The following is a 25,377-nucleotide window of genomic DNA, read 5'->3' on the forward strand; positions in this document are numbered from 1 at the left end:
AACTGATAATATAATGAACTGCTGATTTTATCTTATTTAAGAAATAGTTTATTTTAAACAGTAAAGTACAGTTTCTAGTAATATCTTTTTTTTCTACAAATCTAGTTTTAAAATCCCCTCATTCATTATAGAAGTATTACACATACTTATTGATAGGCTACGTAAAATCTAGTACCAGTTAAAAAGTGTTGAGCCACTAAAGAAATACAGCAAAATATTTTCTTGCCAAATTTCAAATTAAAAAAAAAAATCAGAATCCATAGTTTAATTCTGAACACGTAGACAGCACCTGTTCAAAAACTCATACATATATTTTTTAATTTTGCAGTAGCAGTGCTATTCTGTAAGAATTCACTTCGTATCTCACTTGTGAAATATTGACAACCGACTTACGGTAATATACCATTATGATAGATAGTCAATGTTACAGATCACATTCTGACATGAGTTTCGAGTTTATTCTTAGAGAATGTGTCTTCAGGAGACGTGTGAATGTTTTTCATTGCCTAAAAAAACATGCGCTGACTGTACGGTACAGTTATAAATATCAATTTTGCCATAACGAATCACCGAAATCAACGAAATCTCGAATTTTTCCAAATTCGGTAATGTTTTCCGTACAAACGTTATATTAGAGTAGGTATATGTATTGAGACGGAACCGTCAATATTTATATTCGTTTCAATTAATATTAAACTCGTGGATTATAGATGCTTCGCAGCATTTATCCGCATAAATGTCAGACAACTTTAACGCAGTTCTTTGCTACGTCGATTTATAATAAAGTTCATGTCTGGTACTTACTGTGATTAATCTAGACCATCCAAGACTTCAAGGAATAAATTATAAATCGAAAATTCAAATTAAATTCTTAGTATGATTCTATATAATCTCTCTATTAACTATCGGCATGTTATTGTCCAAATACAGGACAAAGGACTTATACTTAATTTGAGATAAAAGTTTGGAGTTTATCGTGCATAAAGGCTTCCTTGCGTTGTATGTTTTACTAGGCGAGCTCGAATTTAAATTATAAACAAATATTAAGCACATGTTCAAAATTTACGTCCAAGAGTGCCTTCACATTTTTACGAACATTTTATTTGAATGCAATCTTTGATAAAACCTATTTTATAAGGTCGTTGTCTGAAATGACTTATTCATTCAATATAACCATTTAATTAACTTTGTAGCATTTTCAACGATAAAATGCGCAATTTTTTTTTAATTTAAATCTTTATTGCTTTTGTTTAAGATGAATTTTTTTTTATATTTTAGTAAAAAAATATATCTTAAGAGAAATTCCGAGACTTTTTATTAACTATTCACTCGTCGACCTCTTGGTGATAAAGTCGTTTCAGACATGCTTTAAAAGTGGACTTAGGGTTTTTTTTTACTTTCATTAATTATTCTCTAACACCCCAATTTGTTTTGCGACAAATTATTTCGAAATTAAAAAATCCGACGACTTTAATTTCATTTAGTTAATAAAAAATATTATTGTTACTTCTTTGTAACAATATGAAAAAACAACGTAAATTTATTAAAAAAACCTTTACATTAAAAAGAGACAACCATATAAGTTTAGAGACAATACAAAAAAATAAAAAGTACTTGGAAATGTCCTTCTTTGAGCAAAGAAGAGGAGAAACTGTTGAGTGTTTTTAAGTTATTCTACCACGCAACTAGAACAGTAGTGGAAACACATTTTGAAAAATAACCGGTAGGATAAAGGTTTCCTTACGTTTTGTGCACCGCCGATTACGAAATTATTTATCAACACAAATTGAGTAGGTACATCAAAACTCACTAATGCCGCATGGAGTATGAAGCCTCAAGCTTTCATCAAGATTAATATGCATTGCAACTGCCTTCTCGGATCTTATACATAACTAGCTGTTTTCTCCCATAAATGTAAAGGATTAACATAAAAAATGCCTATATGCCTACCGACGATTCCGCGTCGATTGGTGGTAGTTCCATACCGATACGTTCAGCAGTTTTCATGAGATTGATGCATGAAAAATATATACCTTTGACCTTGAATTGACATTTTATTAAAGTCTAAGAAATAAAAATAAATTTTATTATATTATTTTCTTTATAGTAATAATTAGCTATTCTTAATCATTTCATTCTATAGAACGCTGAAAAAAACATCCAACTATTATTACTTTTTTTTTCTGGGAGAGCAAGCAATGTAGTTTCAACGTCTAATAAATTTCATTCTTTAACGTTGGAGAGGAACAACCTGAAAGGTTTTTTTTTATGATATGAAGCATAAATAAAGGTACCACAGTGAACATCACTAGTCTATCTTTTATTTATTATCTAATATCCATTTATGTGTTTGCTGTAACATACTAAAACATTTATATTCCATTAGATGAGATTTTGACATATAACTGACATTTACAATATTTTTGACACAATTATAATTATGAGAACAATGAGAGCGTATATTTTAAAAATGTATATCTTTAGATATTACATAAATAGTGTTTAGTTGAGTCTACATTGATATTTTCTTATTTTTAATAAATTTATATTTAATAAATGATATACTTAATGTGTATATAATTGATACTGATAAAAAAATCGAAGAACGTTTTCGTTTTAATTTATACAAAATATGTAATTATGTAATTAATATGAAGAGCCATATAAACCAAACGATATTATTTTTATTAAATTTTCAGTCCTGCGGTCGATGTCGTATTACATTCTGCCATGTCATGTTCGTGATTTGCAGTGAGTTACGAATTTATATTTACAGAATAAAAAATAATTATGACACAATCTTTAAACCATTAAAACTCTAAACCAAAATTAATCTTCGTTTGATTAAAACATCAATGTAGACTTAGCTTTACAATTTTTTATTTAATAAAAATATTTTTAACATCTCAAAGATAATATTCTTATATTAGAATCCCTATAACCAGAATACTGAGTTAACACCAATAATATACCTGTTTTAAGTGCATATAATCTCTGATATCTTTTTGGTTGGAATTTTTCAAATACTTTCATAAAATTATATAAATGTTACACATATGTGTGGGTCATCCCACTGTAAGAACAAACTCGAAACTCGACGAAGAACTCAATTATGGTATTTTAAAAAAGTAGTATGCGACATTGTCTACAATATACCTCTTATTTTTTATGGATAAGGACATATGCATCAAAATTGCCCATCATCATTTGTCGCATTACGTTGCAATTCAGATCGAGTATCGAGTGTCATACTTATTTTTTAAAGAATAGCGTTGCTGAAATACAATACAATCATTACCAGTATTAGACATCGAATAAATATTTTGATAGAAGGAGAGCTCAATTCATATTTGTCCATACTGGTCGTTTTCCAACAAAGCAACAGCTTTTTCAAATTTCAAAAATCTTTAACGTTTTTTTATTTCGAATTTATTCCAAAACCGAAGCCAGGATATACAATATAATTGTTCCCTACATTTCAAGACATGTCTTACCAGATTTGAGCTGACCTTATTAGATGAAAATTCTTAAAACATTGAATTCTATTGCTATATACGTTAAATGCTATAAATAGTTTAACGCTGACTAGACACAGATATATTGATTAATTTTATCCGTTATAACACAAAATCTACACATTGAGATTGACTGATTATTCAAGAGATGCAGGTGTCAATTAGAAAGCGTAGGATATATTGGCCGATATGAAGTATAGTATTTTCTAAAATAGTTTTTTTTTAAATATTAGTATAATTGTAAATATTTTATAAAACATTGGCACGTTTTCTTAAAATTGCTGTGCAATACAAGTATAGATTTTCTTATTTTAGCCATTACTGTGACAAGAAATGTGTTCTATGGATGATAAATTCTCTTTGTTGCTACAAGGTGTGATGTTTGCTGTACGTTTGATATTTTATTTTGATGTGTTAATAATTTTTTCGCATTTTATGCGTAAACAAGATCAGCTATAAGAAATTTTAAAGTATTGTCTTTTCGAAAGACACACATATTAGGTTATTAATAAAAATATATAGCCCGTAAATACCAATGTGGCTCCAATAATATTCTAATAAATGTTGCTCATAAAAACTAAATTACATCTGACTTCGATATGACGAAGATATGTAATGAATACAAACGTATTCAAATAAGATTCGGACTAGATTTAATTTGATATGTAAACTGGGTTACAATCTATTCTTACGAACGACCATTAGTTGGGTATATTAGTATGGCACATTCGTGTTTACTAGTTTTACAAAAGAACAGATGAATAGCGTATTAAATAAAAACGAGTGGGCCAACTTATAATAACTTAAACTTAACTTAGGTAACTGGACTCTAGTTGGTTGAAATAATTCATTTATTTCGTGGTATGCCTCGTCCATTGAGATCGCAAGGCCGTCATCATTTCGCTCCTGTTTGGAACTTTCTCGCTAGTTGAGCGAGTGATCGGTGCCGCTGGCGCTAGAGAATGTTCAGCTCCTGGTACTTTTAGGGTTGCACCTAGACTACCCTTAGCTTCAGTTTGGGTTTCTCCGACTTCCGATGTACTCTCTGAAGGGCTCACGGGCACAATGAGCCTAACACGGCCATCATTTCCGGTAGCAGTCAAAGTTCCGTTATGCGACAGTGGCATTATGAATGGTATGCCGTCATCTGAGCTTATGTCGTCGGGTGAAGAATCTTTGGACGTGGTATGGCTGGTGCTGTATAAAGAATTCTGAGATTGACCAATACTCATCGCTTGGGCCATCGCGAATTCATCGCTTGAACTGAACTTGTCCTTATAAGCTTGATGATTTAACAGGCTTACCAGATCAGAATTACTGTAGTGGTTAGCCAGAGGTGGAATATTCGGGAACGCGTTACAATTTTGGTAAAACTGCTTATTGGGGCTCGTATTCATATCAGTGACATTGGTGAAATTCATATCTTGGAATTTCGATATCAAGTAATTTTGAATCTGTTCATTAGTCATGCTTCCGAAGTTGGGCGCGGAGATGGGTCCATTTGGCTTGTCTGGCGTCGTCGGGGAGAGACAGAAAGGTGAAAAATTTATGTTGTTGTTTTCAACATTCTGAGTTACTTTGTTATTTTGAGTGAAGAAGTTGATCAGCGCGTCGTTATTATTTGGTTGACAGTTCCCATTACAGGCGGCAGATTTCATCGTTTCGTTGCCTCCAGATTTCTGCGTGTATTTTAGAATTAATTTTATGCTATATTGTTTTACATTTTTCTAAGAAAACAAAATTACTACAACAGTTAACAACAAAATACATGCTAAATAAAAAGCTTAATAATACGAAGCACAGAACGTGTTATGGAACTCAGATTGAAAATTCCTTCTAAATTTGAGAAACAGTTAAAAAGGAAAAGCAGAAATATTATGGTTTTAAACTATATATCTCCATACTAAAGATCGATTTTTAAAAATTGTTCTATTAAGTTTACAAGTATTTGTTGTTCCATTAGTTATGTAACTTGTTTGTTATTTAAAAATGTAGCTCTTAAACATCTACTAGACTTAGGAATTTTAATTAATACAATTTAAAATAAAAATTGTCTCAGTAACTTTAAAATGTAAAGTCACTTCCCGATAAGGAACCAGTCATTAAGGACATTTGAAATTGATATTTTGTTGTACATTAAATAATCAATTTGTAAAGCTGAATTATGAGCACTCAAACAAAAAAAAAACAAAACAACACCGTCAAACCATAGACACTAATCAATTTTTTTATCATTTTGCTTTATTGGTTCGTTGACAAGTGATAACAGTTATAATACCGCGAATTCTAAAGGGTCACATAATACCACGCAACACGATAAGAATATCATACTAAATGTAAGGCCTGTATACTAGGCGTATAGGCCTTTATGGTTATTGACGGTATTATTTTAAAATACATTGAACAAAGAAACAAAGATAATACAATAACAATACATATTACAACATAGCATAGCAAATGAAAACAAATTATGTTAAAATTAACAAAAAAAGGATTATAAGCAAACACATAAATAAAAAAAGTAGACTTGTTTTCAAAAACATTTTGTTATCTGTGTTAACCCTTTAATTTTTTTGAATGAAATATATCCCACGGCCGTAGCACGTATGCAAAAAAAAAATATATTTAAAATTCTAAATTGAGTTCTACTAAAATCTGCCACGATTAACCGTGAAGGATACTCTGACAGGTCTGTTTTACCCAAAACGTACATATATATACATAAAAATAATTCGCGCATTTTTTTTATTCCGCTGTAAGAGCAACAATACAATTATGGTAATATAAATTAAGTACAATATTTTTGTACTTATTTATAATTTTTGAAATGCAAAAATATATCCTAAATTGGTTAATTTAAAGAACAAAAAATAAATGCAAATAAAACTGCTGCATATCACGTACATGCAACTAAAACGTAACAAAAACTCCTGGGATGCAATTTCGGTAAAATAAATTAAAATGTTATTTGATACGCACCTGTGGCAAGAGTGTCAGTTGCTGAGCGCTGATTGGCCGACTGATTGATTGACTATTTCCATTACCCTTCTCTTTTTCTTGCAAGTGTGCGACGAGTGCAGCAATATGCTCCAATAGTTCTTTATTGTGAACCAACAATTGATGAGTACGGGCCTGGAAAAAAATAATATTTAAAATTGGAATTAAGTATGAGACTGCAAATATCCCATTGCTGGACAAAAGACACATCTTCCTTTGAGGATGAGTTTCATGCACCACGCTGTTCACCGATAATTTATTTACACATGCCTTACAAAGTTTTCCTTCATCAATCACGACATGAATTGAAATTACAAAAATGTTGACCATGTGTAAAATCAATGACATTTGCTTTGATCCAAACCGCCGATTTTGGGTTAAGATCCCTCTATTTAATCCACTGGACAGTGTCTGCCGGCTAAGTAATGAAAAAATATAAGTCTAAACACCATTAAGAACTTTACAGAGTAAAATATTAACATTTTATGGCCCGTAATATAATTACTTTTATTTTTTATTATTTCATTCGGTTTTATTAACACTGTCGTTTTTATTAAAAACGACATTAATTGAAGTCGTTAACAAGAGTTAAAATAAATACTTTCTTAACGTTCAATTTCAACGTGCTCTGATTAATTTATTATTATACATTTTTAAAAAACGGAACATTACATTCGGGTTCACAAACGAATTAGTAAAGTTGTCACGCAAGGCAACACTTGCGACTAATGTTGTTTCCACAGAATCACCGTTTCTTTAGAATAGCTATTAATATTAAAAAAAAAACTCATTTAAACGCCTGTTGGTATATTGCAAATAGACATTAAATATACAAACATTAATATTTTTGACATTATTCATTTATCTCACTGTTTGCACGTACTATTTAAACGCGGGATAAAGATTATAATCTAAAGATATTTCCAATTTTACGGTAACGTATAGATCTAATCACGCAAGAAGGCGCGCCTCTCGCAATTAAATTATCGGCGTAATATTAACTAAAATGAGTGTATCATTAGAAAAAATACGGACATTGTTAACTGTTTTGAAGTTTATTTTTTTAAATATTTTGCATACGTTTCATTTAAGTTCGATAAAAAAGAACGTGTTTAATAATCCTGGATTATTCATAACCCTTGCAGCGTGCTTACTTCACGACGAACTAGTCACGTAGCAAGAGCTTGTATGCAATCCACGTACGTGAACGATTGTGATGTGCTTGTTGTATAAAATACATGTGATTAATATTATGTATTGTATAGCTTACTTGGGCCTCGCAACGCGCTGCTTGCTCCGCGGCAAGCTGATCACGCAACAGAAGCAGTTGCGCGACCGCTGCCTGTGTCTGTTGTGCTTGTTGCTCAAGCCGCTCGCGCAGCAGTTGTAATTGATGTTGGGCGCTGAGCGGTGTTGCCAAATCTCCCTCCGGCATGCTTGCCATCTCTACTTTGGTCACGCATTCCGGCAAATCCGGAAGATTGATGCTCGGAACAGTATTCGTGTGCTGAAACAAAATTTACTTTATTGACTTTTTTATTTAATTCAAAATATTAGTAGACACTGATAAATACCATCGATAATAAGGAACACTGTAAGAAATATTAACTATCTCTTACGTCGCCAATGCGTCATCAACCTTATGAGACGTTATTACGACTGGAATTACACTGGCAGATTCTCCCTTTAAACCGGAACAAGACTACTAAGTATTGCTGTTCGACGGTAGAAAATGTGATAACTAAATTGTATACTTTAAATATGATTTTCTGAATAAAGATGACAATCCTGGAAAGTTGCAGGAAGGAGACTTTTAATAAACCAACTTTATTTACATTTTGACGAAGGCGTGATACAACATCTCATTTCGTCACTAACGTGTTTCTGTCGAAAATTATTATAGCAATTATTTACGGTGTAAGCGGAGCTGATCGTCAACTAAATTCCAATCTTAGTCTATTATATTCTAATTGTTGTTGATAGATTAGCTATACACGTTATGTAATGTTATACATATACAATTATACAATGTTTCGTATAACACATTAACAAAAATGAAGAAAAAATTAAAATATGATTATTGTAAATTTAATCACATTTATTAAAAAATCGCATGCAGCTTAAAAGACAATATGAAAATTAATAGAAATAACAAATACAAATAATATCGGCACAAATTATTATCAATATTGCAGTAATTTTGTGATTTCATTAATTCCTTAATATATTTCGCCATTTGCAAAACAAAAGACGCATATCTGAAAACTGAAAATATAAATAAAAAATAATAGTTCTATATTTACCTCAAATACGCATATTATTTTAAATAAATAATTAATTGAAATAATTTATTCATAATAACACAACATTTTTTTTTAATTCTTGTTTGACGTTATATGATAAAATGTGTTTTTTTAACATCCTAATAATGGAATAAATAATAAATATTTAATTAAATCTTATCTTCTACAGTAACTATTTACTTTCAGTGAGACAATTTTTCATGACAAAGATTTATTTTATCAATTTTGCTTATGAGTGCTGTTTGTTCTATTTAAATTTTAAATTAAAAGTAAAAAGACTGTAATCTTCCCTACTGGCTCTGTAAGGGGAATAAAGTAAATGCGTGAGTTCATAAATTATTGAAAGCAAAATGAAGCTGTAAACAAATGAAATAAGAGTTAAATTTAAATATTTTATTTTGTTTATATTATACAGGGTTATTGGTAGTTCGAAGGGATGATGATTCGTAGGGGTGATTATTTGCGATAATTTTAACCCCCATATGCATGATGCGAAAGTGAACCATTTTTGAGTTATCACGTTTTTTAGACTTTTTCAAAATAAGTCAAGTTTTCTTCTGATTTATAAAAACAAATAAACACTGGTCATTTGTCAATAATAAAACAATAATTATCGGTACAAATTTAAAAATGCGAGACGGAAAAAGATATTATTTCAATTTTTTTTTGTTATTTTTTCCACAAAAATGCCTTAAAAACAAAAAAAATCATTATGAAACTTGTCCTGCAGATTATTTTAAAAACATAACCGTTTTATCAACTCTCCAAAAATGTAGAACAACTAGGTACTTATTTCAAAACAACCGAAATAAAATGAGCACAAAGGACGGTGGTGGAAAGGAAGAAAAAAATACATTTTAATTGATACTTTCTTAAAAAAATTTTGAAGTTGCATTTTTGACTTATTTTGAAAAAATCTAAAAAACGTGATTACTCAAAAATGGTTCACTTTAGCATCATGCATATGGGGGTTAAAATTATCGCAAATAATCACCCCTATCACCTACTAACGGGAATACGTCGAATTACCAATAAACCTGTATAATACGCCTCGCTTATATAGGTTGACTCGGTACAATCTTTTCATGAATTGTGTAATAGACCCGATGTTATTTAGGAGCTTAGTGATTATGACGTCTTTTTTACACAAAGAACTCAATTAAAAACGTAGGATTAACCAGCGAAGAGGTGTCACGATAGCTTTTATTTAATCGCGCAGATGCATTAAACGCATTTGACGTCATTCTTATTTTCCTGACATAATACTGTACAATCAAATTCTGACGTAGAATGTTGATGTATTGCCAGATTTGATTAGGGATCTTCCACGTGTCTGTGAATGAGGCATTGTCAATAAATACTTCTTTGAAGTACTTTCGGATAAAGTGGCCGTGTGTATAGACGGAAGCTCAGTGACCAATATATTTGTTAAATTGTGTACTAAGAACGCAAATTATATATAATATATAACGCTTTAATTTATTCTACGTTGAATTAAAGAAAATTAAATCATGACAGTTAATTCATTTTTATAAATAGAATACTGAAAAGTGAGCGTTCTTTTCAATTAAAGTATATTTAAGCGTACTCCAATATTACATATTTTTTTTAAAGAAATATTTGTATTTATATGCTAAGTTTATTTCTTATATTGAAAAATACAAATAACACTTATTTTAAATATTATAGCGTGTACATTCTTCATTTAAAATCGTCGTCTTGACCGATTTCGACGGCGGCAAATTTGACACGATCGCATCGGAAGAGTTCGGGTTCAGGACCCACGGCTTTACGTGATTTCCGAGGCACGGGAGTGTACACGCTTCTAACTTGCATAATCAGGGCTTCTACTGAGAATTTCTTCAAGAGAAAAACTCAATAAACTTGTCGGTCCGACTTGGGCTTAAACTTCGGGACTTCGGGATTTGTAGCTTTATATCGAGCCACTAGACCAACGAGGCAGTCAGAGGTATTTAACATAAAAATGTTAAACCACTAAAGATTCGTGACATCAAAGTGCCTGTTTGCTATTTTGTAACACTTACGGTGAGACTCTATTTTGATTGCTAATTCTTTAAATGTCATAATTATTATAAATGTTATATATTCCTGATAGTTAAAGATCAGGAGTTAGAAAAGTAACAATGTAGAACAACAAACGCCTCTTAGTGGCGTATAGACGGTGCTTTATATATTTATTAAATAGATCAATGGATTGGCAAATGGGGCATTTATGGTAAGTGTCGTGACGACCGCTAAATAAAAATTAGCCCCTTAAGAAATAATAAGTATTCCTTAAAATGAGCGACCAAAATTAGGAGCTAATATGTCAGTAGTTATACAAAATGATAATAAGTTTTGCTTTTCGGCTGTTACATACCCAGACGGACTTGCACAAAGTCTACCGATTATGATCATTTACTAAGAATTACTCCATAAGATTGTTGTGTTTATATAAGTAAAAAATGAATACTAAATATTGACTTTTATTAAAGAGAAAATATTAATTAATTTTTGAACCATCTAGGCCTAACGATGTGGTTAAAATAAATTTAAAAAAGAACAGATTTTTTTTTAAAGGAAACGTGTATTCATTTTTGAAATTAGAATACAAAATAATTCGAATAAAGAACTTCGGCATAATTCCACTTCTGTCATCGTTTACAACCATTTTAAAATCATCGCGTTCACTATTCGCTACTACCATACATACGTCACTAATGCGTCAAAGAGCAGGAGATCGTAGAAGTATTATTACCAGGTCGATGATATTATTATAGTTTTGATTTATCGTCACGTTTCTCGGATTCGATGTGGGTGTGGGGAGAGATCATTACGAGTATTCTATTTCCACAACCGATATTGTCTCTATTTTTATTCTATGCTATCTTTCACCTAATTTCTCGCATAAATTATATTACATTTCCGAAGTAATACTTCACACCCAACAGTTTTTGAGCGTGATGACATTGAAATTTCAAGGTCGATTTTTTGTGAGACGGTTATATGTGTAGCATTAATAACGATTTTTTTTCTGACGCAAAAAAAATGTTTGAGTGTATAATATATTGTACTTTAGACATAGATTCATGTAACGCTGAATTTATTATTCCTTTGAAAATTCTGATTAAAATTCAACAATAGGACCTTTTTGATTGTTTTCCATTAATTTTACCAACCGTTCATGCTTTTAGGAGTTGAATTATATAATTAATTTAACCGATAAAAAGTAACGGTCTCATTAAAAGCTTTAGGGATTATTAAAAACATTTATCATTTTTATCATTTAACAAGTTATGCTATGATAAATATAGGGTGCTAATTTTTTTTTTTTACATATTATGTATATTTTGTAACACGATTTACGAGAGCATTGATATTGTAGTTCGTTGTTATATTTACTGTAACGCGTAATCAAAAACTTTTTATGATGCTTCGTTAAAAGTAATCCCGTAGTCCCATCTGATTACTGCATTGCATTAATTTATATAAATTGTATAAAATTTGATAAAATTAAAAAAGTATTTTTAATTTATCTTGAATAAAATCTACAACTTAGCATATTTTTTATCCTACGTTAGCATGAAATAGATTTATTTATTCGCATAGTAGACAGATTAAAAAGACACTTCAGATAAAACAAATTATATACTTTTTTTAATAATATTTAATGTCAATTTATAAAACTCTTTTTTAAATAAAGTGATTTATTTATTCAAATATAGATTATTTTTAGTATATACGAAATTTTAATTCTTTTGTTGTTCGAAATTTAAAATACAAATGAATGTACTGTTCCGTAAGCTAAATGTAAATTATATCGTAAAGTTAATAAAAATTCTTTCCGTTTCCATCAATGTAAACGGAACATCGGTATCATAAATCATTCGTATTGATATTAGGTGTTGACTTCATGAGTTACCACTCGATTTATTATTTGTTGATATGAAGATCGCAATTAGTTTTTTTTTTTAATACTAATAATAATTAAATCAGCAAATGTGCACATTAATTCGTGATTATATTCAACTTTATTCAGGAAAAAGAGAAATTTTTGGCTTGACCGTTTCGCTAGTGGACTCTACCGAAATCTCATATATAATTCTTTAAATAGCCTTCAGAAAGAAATGTTTAAAAAAAAGAAACTATGGAAATTGTAATTAATATTTATGTAACGGTTGTTTAAGTTTGATTAAAATAAATCGACTCTTCGACGCGTATAAGAAATGATTTTTTAAAAAACTGTACTAAATATAAAGCAAAGCGTACACTTTTATTACAATTGAAATATTGAGTGAAATTTATTTTCAAGAGTATATTTCCACAATCTCAATAATTTTGTTTGTTTTGATGCACTTATCAATAAATTACACGTAATATGCTTTAAATAACTCTATTCCGGGAATCTCTCAAATGTATCATTTATTACAGACTACTCACTGCAATACATAACATTTACTAGAATATTTGACGCCATCGTAAGAAATAAATTTATCGGTATTATACAAAACAACGTAATGCTTTAAAAAGTGAGTTAAAAACATGTCCAATTCGTCGGACACTCGGATGGATCGAAGTTTCTTTCGCTGTACACTTATTAATAAATATTTAACACACAATGAAATCAATTAAAAACATTGGATTATAATTAAATGTCAAAATAGAAAATTGTTATTAAAAAACCCGTTGCATAAATATTTTTAGATATAACCGTATATGGAAAGAGATAGAGAAACAATGGGAATGTTCGCCTGGAAGGAGTATAAGGTTGTCTCCTTACGTGACGATTTTTACCAGTTCACTCTACTGTAAGTCGCGTTATAGAAATTCGTTCTAAAAAGTAATTAATAATTCTCTATAGATATTCCCCTTACACATAACATAACATTTTCATATATTAGAGAGGTAAGATATTAATCTTACTTTGGCGGTAATATGAAAATGACCTTGAATGTAACAAAAATAACTGTGCAAAGTTGTTCAACTAAATTCGATTTAACTTAAGTGAGCACAGAGTGCTGACAATACATTATTTTTTTTAATTATAATGAAATTATTCTCTGATGATTTTAGTAAATTTTTTTTGGATGTATTCAAGGATTGTTTTGCTAAGAATCAACTTCTTTAACAAAAACATGAAAGTTTATGTTTTAAACTTCCATAATGGATATTCTTCCTAAAGGTTTAAATTTTACGACGAAAGAATAAAATAATTATTAATATAAGATACATTTCGTATATATGGATATTTCATTATACAACACTATTCTTCAAATATTTTTCTTACATTCAAATATTATTGTTTTCATTAGTCTTAGTTAGGTAAAACTACAGTTAGGCTTTATAACTTTCAAACATTTATAAAACAATGAATGTTAGAAGAGGATCGAGCACTTATAACAAAAAGCAACAGCGTGTTATTACCTGTGACATACGTTTCCCTTCCTTCCTCGGTGGTGGGGGCAGAAGATCCAAATGCTTTGGTCTGTTCTGATTGTTCTTCGGTTCCTCTTTAGACGTGGAAGCCGCACATGACTCCGAAGCACCACATTCTGAGACCGGCTCTGATGATCAGATAGCGCTCACATCGAATAAATTATGCATATATATAGTTAGAAAAATATTATTAACACGTTCGTTGCAGTGATAAATGCTATTATTATTATGTATTATATTATTAATATCTGTTGAATACTTCAATGATAGTTCCACTTATAATAGTATCCTATCCGTTTTTGTCGACAGTTGTCATACTCAATAGATACTATCTAATTACGCGGGAGATTTGACTGCGAGATTTTTTCTCAAATACACGTGCACATTTTCTATTCCTTTCCTGTCTCTCTTTGTCTGATGGGATGGACATCTGCCATAACGAGATTGAGATGAGAATGCCACTGTCAATGAGAATCTTTTGACAGAAAACCAAAAAGCTTTTATTAGCATGACCTTGAATTTAAAACTGATATTTTTTTAGTCGTTTCAACGATGATATTTTGTTTTACGCCATTATATAAACCGGAACATTATTACCCGTTAAAATATTAATCTAGAAAAAAAAATTGAATTATTTTTGTCTGTATTGATTTAGAAATTAATGAATGAACGTATTTATTACCTCATAGAATAAAAAGTGAGTCTTATCAGCTAGGTACGGCATCATTTATCTACAAAGTTGCATAAAAGAGGTATATCCTGCACATCAGGTAATAAAAATACAAGTGAAACGTCGTTACATTATATTTGAAAGCGGAGTTCTTTAAAAAAATATTTCCTCTATGCCTTTGAAATTCAATAACATGTCTTAGCTTCATACGAAATGTAATATACCGCAGTAAAAATTGTTAATCGCTCTACAATTACACCTATAATAACAACTAACCTAACATATGATTATATCGTTAGTACCAAATAGCTTTCGAAATGCCTCGTGAAATTACAAATTTTCAAGAACTTTATGAGTTTTTTCTAATCTTTAAAAACTGGTGTTCGTATGCTAAATGAGATTACTTCGTTATTGAATATCCATTGCTTGTTAGCATCGGCAATCAAGGAACGAAATATACATCGTATAAACTTCTTTAATATATAAGTCTTAAACTTTAACGTTTATGTGAGGCTACATGGAAATAGACGTGACATGGCGTGACATCATTCATAATAACATAATGTACAGAAAAAAAACATTGGAAATAGGTTATTAGCCCTATACCCTATATATGGAATAGGTTAAGTGCCTTTTTATATAAATCGCTTTTGTATCACTCGTATAATATTCAAAACCGACTTTCGGCGATACGCTAAATTTATGCGTTTTATATGCATCAAAATATTACCTATACTAAATTTTATAATGAATTATTAATGTCAATGTCGCATTGTGTTACGAGTTTGTTTCTTAAAAACTAGGTTTACTGATATGACTTAAACATATTTTATACGCTGATTTAATTTATTTGGCAACGAAAACCCAATTGTAACTGTTTAAATAATTATGCTACGTATAAATTACAATTGCACATTTCACACCGGAATTCGTATCAAGCAATTAACCAATTAGAATTTTTAATGGCCCATGTGTTTGGAAGTGATCAATAAACTCTGAACGTACAATAAATATTTATATTGCGCTATTAACTAGTAAACATTAACTTTTATTTTATTTTCCTTTGAATGAAAATTATCTTGTATTTAGATGTAATGCAAAATGTATGAAGCTAAAGTAAAGTCATATCGTTAATATCACACTACAGGTCAACGACCTCCGCTCCTCTCGAGAAGAAGGTTCCTGGAACACATTGCAAATGTCGGAAGATACAGGTATTCTCACGATGTTTACATTTACTTGCAGGCACGAAATTAAAAAAATCACATGAGAACTCTGAGTTAGCGCCAAAGTATTTGCGATTTTTAGTTAAGATTGACAAGTTCTTTCCGCACCAATAAACGAATCATCTAAGATGCTAACTTGCGCCTGTCTTACACTGGCCCACTCATCATTCAAACGAGAACATATCACCACCAAGGATTGCTTATTATACAGACTTGTACAGTATCCTAGCAATAGTTTATATAATTTATTCAGAGAGTATATATTGACCCTTTGAAGATAATCTTTCATAAATTGTACACTTCTTTAGAAAACAAACAAAATTGCACGAGCACATTTCATATAAAGTTGCACTTTGGAATTCCTTTGACACTCTAAGAACGAATTGGCATTTCTTACGTGACCAATTTGAAGTCGAGTCAATAATACGAATAAATGTTACAACAGTGTTTATTATTTTCCTTTTGAAAAATCATGAAAACTCTTCACGAAGCGAAACTATTTCAGATAGAATATTTTTCTGAGGAAGTAAAATAGGGTATCTAATATTATTTACTTAAAAATCATTTTATATTAAGCTTGACATATGTACATACATATTATTTCACATTGCTGGGCTAAAACCATTTGAGGAGAAGGTAAGGAACGCATTCCATTACGCTATTTCAAACCGAATTGGTTGATACACATGTAGTAGAGTACTTGTTGAAGACGAGATGAATTATAAACACAAATTAAACGTAAAAATTACGTGACGTCAACTATCTTCGAATGAGATTCTAGCGTTCTAACCATTGGAATAAATTGGCTTTATCCATATAAACTGTGTAAAATAATATGCTTATGCATAAAAGTATTTTACAAAAATCGAATACCTTGCACTTAGACGGATGCATTGACTTAGTGGAGTCAGAAACTTGGTATAACAAGTTTATCTTAACTTCTGGTTACTATCAAAATGTTCTAATGAAAATATTGGAACGCTATGATAAGTTTTTCTACTTTGTTAAATACATGAGTTCCAAGTTTATAAATAGCCCTAAAAGCTGTTTTCGATGAAAGGACACGACTTATATAATTTAAGTGTTTTTTAATTTATCTAGTATGTCAGTTAGTTGTCAAACTTTATAACTGTGTAATGTGCGAACCTAATTCGACCTGTAGGAGATGACAAATTAAAATTCCATTGAAACGTTGTGTCAAATGTAATTCCTTTGATCGCTGTGGTAAACTTGCATTACATGCATGTGCATGCATAAATAATTTATTTAACGTTATTAAAAATGCAAAAAATAGTTTTATTTATTAAAGTCTACAGATTTTCTTAATTACAAATTGTTTCAAGAATCACCAATTTCGACAATTTACATCCGGTGTCCCGTGACAGTCAATTCTGCATTTCAGAGCGTAACTGCTCAGTGGATTATTTTTCTGTTATAATATTTATATCCAGAAGAAAAAAATAACTTAGATATTTATAAATTTGTTTCCGCAACGCTACGATGCGCATCGTAGCCTAAAGTAAAACTTACTCTATGTAAGCTATGTCTTTCATAATATATCCTTCTTTCCTGCACTGCAGATGAATAAAATTTTGCATAATGCTTGTATGCGACATCAAAACAGTATATTCATATATTTTTCATGCAATAATATGATATGTTATAATAATATGTTTATGTAATAATATGATACTCTGTAATCGACGTTTAAAAATATATACAAAGAGTCAGTCTTTGATTTTGTTCGCGTGTATTAACTAACCTCTCGGAAACTATATTACTCGAATAAAACATCAAAGCTTCAGCGTGTCAAGTTTCATTTAAACCAATAAACTGACGTGTCTGATTCGCATACAAACACGTTTTAATGATGCACACATAGACAATATTTTGTGATGTAACGAACAAAAAGACAACTTGGAATATTATACTATACAAGAAACATATTCTCTGAATTCGCGCTTTATGTTTTTATACGTGACAAAGAAACCGTCATAATAAGTTGGATGAAATCGTTCCATTATTATAAACTCGTATGCGCGAATTGTTAGAAAACATTCCTGAAATAGATTTCTTCTAGTCTTTCACCTCGCAACAGCTGATTTACGCGGCTATTATACACACGGATGCATTGATTACAAGTAAGTGAATATTCAAAGTACTGCTATTAATAAACATGTAATCGTTACCTGAATAATAACGTGCACCGTCATAGGCTGTAAAATTATGACGTTCGTCACACCAGCTGTTACATGCACGTCGGATGTAATAAAACGACACATAAAGCTAATTATAATACGCCCCCGCGTGTAAAAGAATAGATCTTAGTTAAGATGCGGGTTTCGTGTAAACAATGGCTCAGGTGTTCGAGAAGCGATTTTTTTTTAAATTTTATTTTTAGATGTGGCCGTTTTTATGAAAGGTTAAATTGGGTAATAGGTGATGATTGTGTTCATAAATAGAATTATCATTTGCATTATCTGATCGATAAATATCACGAGACAAGGAAAACCATCTGATTAACCATGGGGTTCATAATGGGAAATTTTAGTTTTAGTATCTGCTATAAATTAGGCCATAAGTGGATATATTTATATATGGATTTGTTAATTAGTTTAGAATGCTGACTTTAAGTGTGATGGAAAAATATTTAATGATTTCTAACCACCCAAAGAACACGGTGATTTTGTACTACACGTACATTTTTTGAAGTTATTAAAAGTTATTTATTTAACCCTCCACATTGTGTAATAGAAATAAATCAGCTTCCCAAAATGTCACGGTAGCTAGATGAATTTGCTTCAATATTTTTTAAATAATTATATTGAAAAAAATTGTAATTGCTAAACACTTTATTACTTAGCATACAATTTAGGAATAAGCGTTTTTCATTTTGTGTTTGTACTAGTACATACTAGATAGACTAGACTAGACTAGATAGATAGACTAGACTTACACACTCACCAATAGTTAACTTATAAGGGTTTTAAAGATGTTTTATAGTAAAAGGAATCTCGTTTAGCAAAACAAACACTGTTTTTGGTACTGAATACTAATCTTATTCCATTTTCATATTTCAGCGCCGCTAAATACAAGTCCAAATAACGAGGATTAAACAGCAATCTGGTAACGGAAAGCTAATAAAATTACAAAAAATATCCTATTAGGTACGTATAATTCTTACGTACAGTGTAATATACAATGACTCAGCATTTAAAACTTTTTTTTTTGCAGATAACAATTGATGCTTAAATAAACCATATAACACGAAATAAATGTATACGTCCAAAATATTAGTATAATTGACAGGCAAATATGGTGCACATTATGACAACATTGTCGATAGGAGAATGGATGGCAATTTCCTTTGCAAATTCAATATATCACTAGGTACGAGATGTAATTTAAATTTCATTGAATACTCCATATAATAATAGTAGTATCTATAGACAGAAAATTTTTTTGATTATCATTATTGCGAAAAGAATATTATCTGTATATTTATTTAAAATTAAAAGATTATTTGGCCTTTTTTTTAATTTTGCGGTATCTATGAAATTGATGTTTGAGCCTATGTTATAACCAGCCAGCTAGCCACTATTTTGTTCGACGAGAGCTCAAATCAAGAATAAAAAAACAAAGGTTTGAGCGAAGGATTAACTTTAATAGCTATCTAAAATGAATCGAAGACACATGAAAATAATGATAAAATATATTCACATTTTTGTAATTCTATAAAAACTAGCTTAGAGTGAAGACAGACGCAAGACAATAAACTCATAACAATATGGAAGAAAAAGAAACCACGGAAGTCATTTATAGAAATAAGCCTTAAATTTGGATTGTTATATTACCTAGAAATAAAAATATGCAGACACTACTAAACTCAATAGAAATAAAAAGACATACCAAAGGCATGGACAAGACGTCTGCGGAGAATTGTGAGAGTTAAAAAAATATAGCCGTCACGGAACACTAGACGGAAGTGAAAAATCAAAATTGATACTTTTTGAATTAATTTGTAATTGATGAAAACCATTAAATAAATTGTGTTAAATAAATAAAAACATAAGTTAATCATTAAATATATTTTCTCTGCGTGTACAGTACACACAGTCGATCGGAGAAAATAAGGCATAGGTATAAGAGAGCGTCACGTCGTTTGATGTCACGGCGTACGATTTAGCCCGAATCGTACCAAGGTACCAAAACCCCGAGGCGTGAACAAAAATAGATGTTTCACAACAACAACAAAAAACACGCAAAATGGCTGATGCTTGTTGGAAAATGTTTTGATCGACCATCACGCTTAGTAGCGCTCTCTTGGAACAGCCCTGTATAAGGACGAACATTATCTGATGACGATGTGGACAATGATAAAAAAACGAAGTTAATAGTATGAGACATGTCATATTTTTTTAATACAAATACATTTTATTTCTACTAACTGAGTGATCCTTTTTTAATGGATCACCTGGTAGGAGATAAAATAAACTTGTACGTATGTAACTAACTGAACAGCTGTACCGATTTCGAAGATTTTTTTTGTGTGTATTTGAGTTTATATAGGACTCGATAGGTGGTTCTGTGATCGCGGACGTCGGGATTAGCAGTTAGTGCTTATATAAAACAAAATAAAATATAAATTATGAGTATTCCGTGATGAGATTTATTAAGTGGACGTGAACGCACTTGGTTTGGTAATTCACATATATTTATACGGACATTTTATACTAATAGGTTATAAAGTATATTTATGTTCATTTTTCGTTTTTTATTACTTTACTTCCCCGTGGCTGATACTGAGATAACGAAATGTTTGAAATACGTTGATCGTAATTTTTCTCAGTCGTTCATCGAAAGAAAGCACAATTAGGAACTATCCGGCGTCGAAAACCTAAAACCTCATTTTCCAAAATGAGTTGCAGAATGAGATTCATTTAGGCATTTGAACGTCTTTTCATTGACTATATAAAATTCGTTATTGCTAGCAGAGTTTATTCATTTACTTAACTTGCAAAATGTGCGAAATATTCATACTTTCGGTTCACATTTGTCTTTTCACAGATTATAAAAAATCTAACAAATCAAAATTATATTTACGCAAAACGAGATGGTTGGAAGTAACTGTCTACCTGAACTATCTAAAGCATAAATTAGTAATATAATTCACGTTAAATCTATGTATGTGTTGTAAACAAACGCGTGTCCGCCTGTTTTATCTCAAGGTGTTGGATTTTTTGTCTACTGCACAGAATTTCATAATCGTGTAAATTTTTTACAGATTAGTTTTACCGATGAAAATAATAATAATTTTACAATAAGGTTTTTAAACTAAATATGTATTCTAAAGATGACAAAAATAAAAAATAAGTAAATCAAATATGATTAATAAGTCATGTGGCAATGATCACTGCAACGTATAAATTTCATGAAATAATAATAAATCAAAACGAACATTGAGCAATAAATGCACGAAGAATTAAACTAACATCGCATTTGAGGATGTCTTTGCATAATTATATTTGAATACTTGGCACAAATCAGCGTCGGCTTTACGATGGTACGCTCAATGACCTGCGGGCGAGCGCGGTGTGAAAACGCCAAAACTAAACATTACAACTTCATTTCAGTGGCTACACTCAACACAGGCTGTTAAAACCTTGCGTCAACGTCAGTAAAACCGAGTGATATCTGCCCCTCGCACTCTCACAACCACGACATATTCATTTCAATTCAGTAAGCGAAAAATAAATTCGCAATAGCGTTCTATACAAAAGCAGCGCAGCGAACTTCACATATCGCAATGAATTTCGCAAAGCAGATAAAAATGGCACATGAAATTTTATCGCAAGTTGAAATGGATTAACGGTCAATAGTCCGAATGACAGCGCAGACTGCAGACGAAATGACACGGCAGTAATTGAAGTGTCTACTGAGAGTACTGATGTCAATATTCTGAGAGGAAAATATATTCGGAGCTATTTCCGTTTCTCCACAAAACGAGAGCACTTAAAAATTTTGTTGCAACGTGAAACTTTGTGATTATTCTCTTCAATTGTGTAAGTTATTTGACAAACTAGATATGTAGGATAACTTACAAAACTGATCATATTTTATTATTTTTATACTCATGTACACAGACAGACCTTTAGGGGCTGGTACTTCGGCGCTGTGTTCAACCTGCACGACATCATCAGCTGCGGATGAGGTCGAAGGTGCAGGATGTTCAGGAGTTGATTGCATCTTGTGACAAACTTCGAATGCTTGGCCGACAGTGCGGACGATCCTCATTGCTTGACTCTAAAAAAAAAATAGATACGTTCTAGATTTTAAATCACTAAAATTTTACAAGCTGAATATATAGCAACCTTACAATAAAATTTTAACCTCGCCTTTTAACAAATATAGAGTTTATATGCAAAAAGCCTTTATCGCAATACAATAATAAATAGATGATAAAAAAGAGCATTGTTAGTATTCATTATGACTCATTAAGTAACAATCATATACAAAAAAAAACTTTTTATATCATGCAATCCGCGGACACATGGTGTAAAATGTCCCTGATGCCTATCAAGCTGCTGTCAACTCATCATTCAAACATAACTGCATTATGTAACTATAGTGGCCAGTAAGTGGGTGCCACCGACCCAGGTACAGAACCTTACCACTGTAATTTAATAAAACCGCTAAAATTAATAGTGATTTTTTCAGTATAAAAAGTGTAATGTAGAATCAAAAGGATTATGCAATTAATTTTGGCATAATACTAGTGTAGGTGGATATGCAATCAGTTCCATGATTTCTAGAATGAATAATAAATACATCGGTTATGAAACACGATAATTATACAAGAGATTAACCTAAATATAGAAATGGTGTCGTTCGTTTTCGTCCACTTGAATGTATAAATTATCCTACATTTGAAAACGTCTGCGGATTCCGAGAGAAATGGTACTTACGACATTATTTGTGACAATACAATTCGGAATATGAATGCGTCAATTTTTTTATAGAATTCTAGGTTAGTGTCCGTAAGTGACGCCAGTATTTATTTCCATGGGATCAATGAACGATAATTTAATAATAAATCTGTGGACTTTATTAATCCGGTGAATGCTGTTACTAACTGTTTTATATTTAGTTCTCTTTTAAATAAATACGGTGCATATATACAGGGCGTTTCATAGCTGAATACAGATATGTCAGTTTATACTAATTAAGATAAAGGCAAGTAGTCATTTTGACGTCATCGGGAACGCTCCGAAATTGCATCATATTATAATATAGAGATATAAATTTAAAGGAAACTCTTTTAAGCGATTTGATAAGATATTTTAAAGTTGAATTAGCTTGTACAGTTTCTACATGTACAACATTTTTTCGCATTTGATTCATTTATCACTTAATATGATGAGCTTGACGCGCACTTTTTTTAATGGTTTTCTTGTTATTAAAACTTGCTCTTCGGTTATTATTTCGAAGGCTTAATCAGTTTTATTGCAACGAATCAAATGTGAATGAATAATGATTGAACATAAATATTAAGCTTCTTTCAGTTCAGTTCTGTTAGTCTTTTCCCTGAATGACACTTTCTCAATGACCTTATAAATTAATCAGACTCGCTTATACTGATTGCAGTTAAAAAGGAATATTTAAAAATGAGTTTCAAAATCGAGTATCTTATTCGAAATCGGAATTGAAATTTGGAGCTGTCACATATAATCCATGAATCTTAATTAAAGGTTCAAAGCGCAACGCTAATACGAATTGTCTATTATACCAGGTAGACAATTTGTGTTTCCCATTTATCATGTAATCAAGATAGAACCAATAAGAATTCCGGTACAAAAAAAAGGTTTGTCATGTAAAACATTATATGTCTGGCGAGGTATTATTAATATACGAACGTAATTTTAATACACGAAGCAGCTAGTTTTGTAAATGAAATTGTGTTTTTTATTACATAGACATACTATAACTGCACTGTAAGCACACAACTGCACATTAACCATTCCTTACATCGCCAATACCCCACCAATCATGAGATCTTAGATGTCCCTTCTATCTGTAAATGCGCTTGCTCACTCAGCCATCAAACTGGAATTCAATAATATTAAGTATTGATGCTTTGCAATAGAATATATGATGAAGGGGTGGTACTTATCCAGTTGAAAAAACCTACCCTACCAATAAGAAAGTGTCTACCTACCTAATTTGGTATATAAGATAAGGAATAAAATGAGGTGTCTACCCTACCAAAATTTAGTCTTACGAGTATCCTAAATCCATCTTTATAACCCCTATAGTATCCTTTCAAGCGTCTGTCAAAGTGAAATTGAGCATATACAAGTTATACGAGTTTTGGCTATCTGTGTCTTTTAAACGTATCGCTTATGTTATTGTAACAACAAACAATTTACAAGTATTTTTATTGATGAAACGCACCTTAAAGGCTCATATTTCTTACAGAAAGTATTATTAATACGAGCTGTATACATCGTACGAAGTTTCAGATTAGGATTTTATAAAAAAATCGACAAGAGTTTCTTACCCAACATCAAAAACAATACCAAAGAGGTAAATACTTACGCGCATTAAAAATCCGCAACTTTCATTCGTTCTAATACGAGAAAAAGATCTCAGTAATTAACATGAATTAACATGCAATATACTTCGCATATTGCATGTATTCTCTTTGCATATCGCGAATTTGTTTATAGCAACACTAACAACAGCTATATCTTCATTTAATAATAGATCTTCAACTTCCTCTGGCATAGATTAATGTTATATTAATTCGATTCGGTAAGGTCAACAAAACGTAGATTTATCGTTAAATAATTGTTCTTATTTAAATAAAATATCTTCATTTTGTTGACGTTACCGAATTAAAATTTGGTATATTTATTGATTATTTTTAAGCAATTGGTGTGTTCAGGTTTCAAGGGTGAGTGAGCCAGTGTAACTACAGGCTCAAGGGACATAACACCATAGCTCCCAATGTCGGTGGCGCTTGGGGTATGTAAGGAATGGTTAATATTTCTTACAGCGCCAATGTTTGTGGTCGGAGGTGACCAGTTACGACCAGATACCCATTTTTCCGTCCACCTACCTCTATCATAAAAAAAATCACTGATATTAGGAATTATAAATCATTAATATAAAATATTTTGAATCTACATTTAAATAACGAATAGCGCCCTATCCCATTTATGAGAATAATT

The 25,377-nt window shown here is 30.9% G+C and overlaps 1 protein-coding gene across 3 annotated transcripts in view; it reads right to left on the reverse strand.

The window, feature by feature from the left end:
• Window positions 1-25,377, reverse strand: part of LOC113404233 (uncharacterized protein) — a 216,224-nt gene that overhangs the window by 6,793 nt on the left and 184,054 nt on the right. For 2 of the 3 annotated variants that reach the window (XM_026645080.2, XM_026645079.2), the window contains 5 exons: window positions 22,297-22,450; window positions 14,240-14,379; window positions 7,783-8,019; window positions 6,495-6,647; window positions 3,677-5,194 (listed from right to left, as the gene is read on the reverse strand). In XM_026645080.2, coding sequence (XP_026500865.1) covers window positions 4,367-5,194; window positions 6,495-6,647; window positions 7,783-8,019; window positions 14,240-14,379; window positions 22,297-22,450 — 1,512 coding nt within the window. In that variant the 3' untranslated portion in view covers window positions 3,677-4,366. Of the gene's footprint in view, window positions 1-3,676; window positions 5,195-6,494; window positions 6,648-7,782; window positions 8,020-14,239; window positions 14,380-22,296; window positions 22,451-25,377 lie in introns of those variants that run through there. The other variant, XM_026645081.2, reaches the window with a different exon arrangement.

Source organism: Vanessa tameamea, chromosome Z (assembly GCF_037043105.1).
Source record: "Vanessa tameamea isolate UH-Manoa-2023 chromosome Z, ilVanTame1 primary haplotype, whole genome shotgun sequence".
NCBI lineage: Eukaryota > Metazoa > Arthropoda > Insecta > Lepidoptera > Nymphalidae > Vanessa > Vanessa tameamea.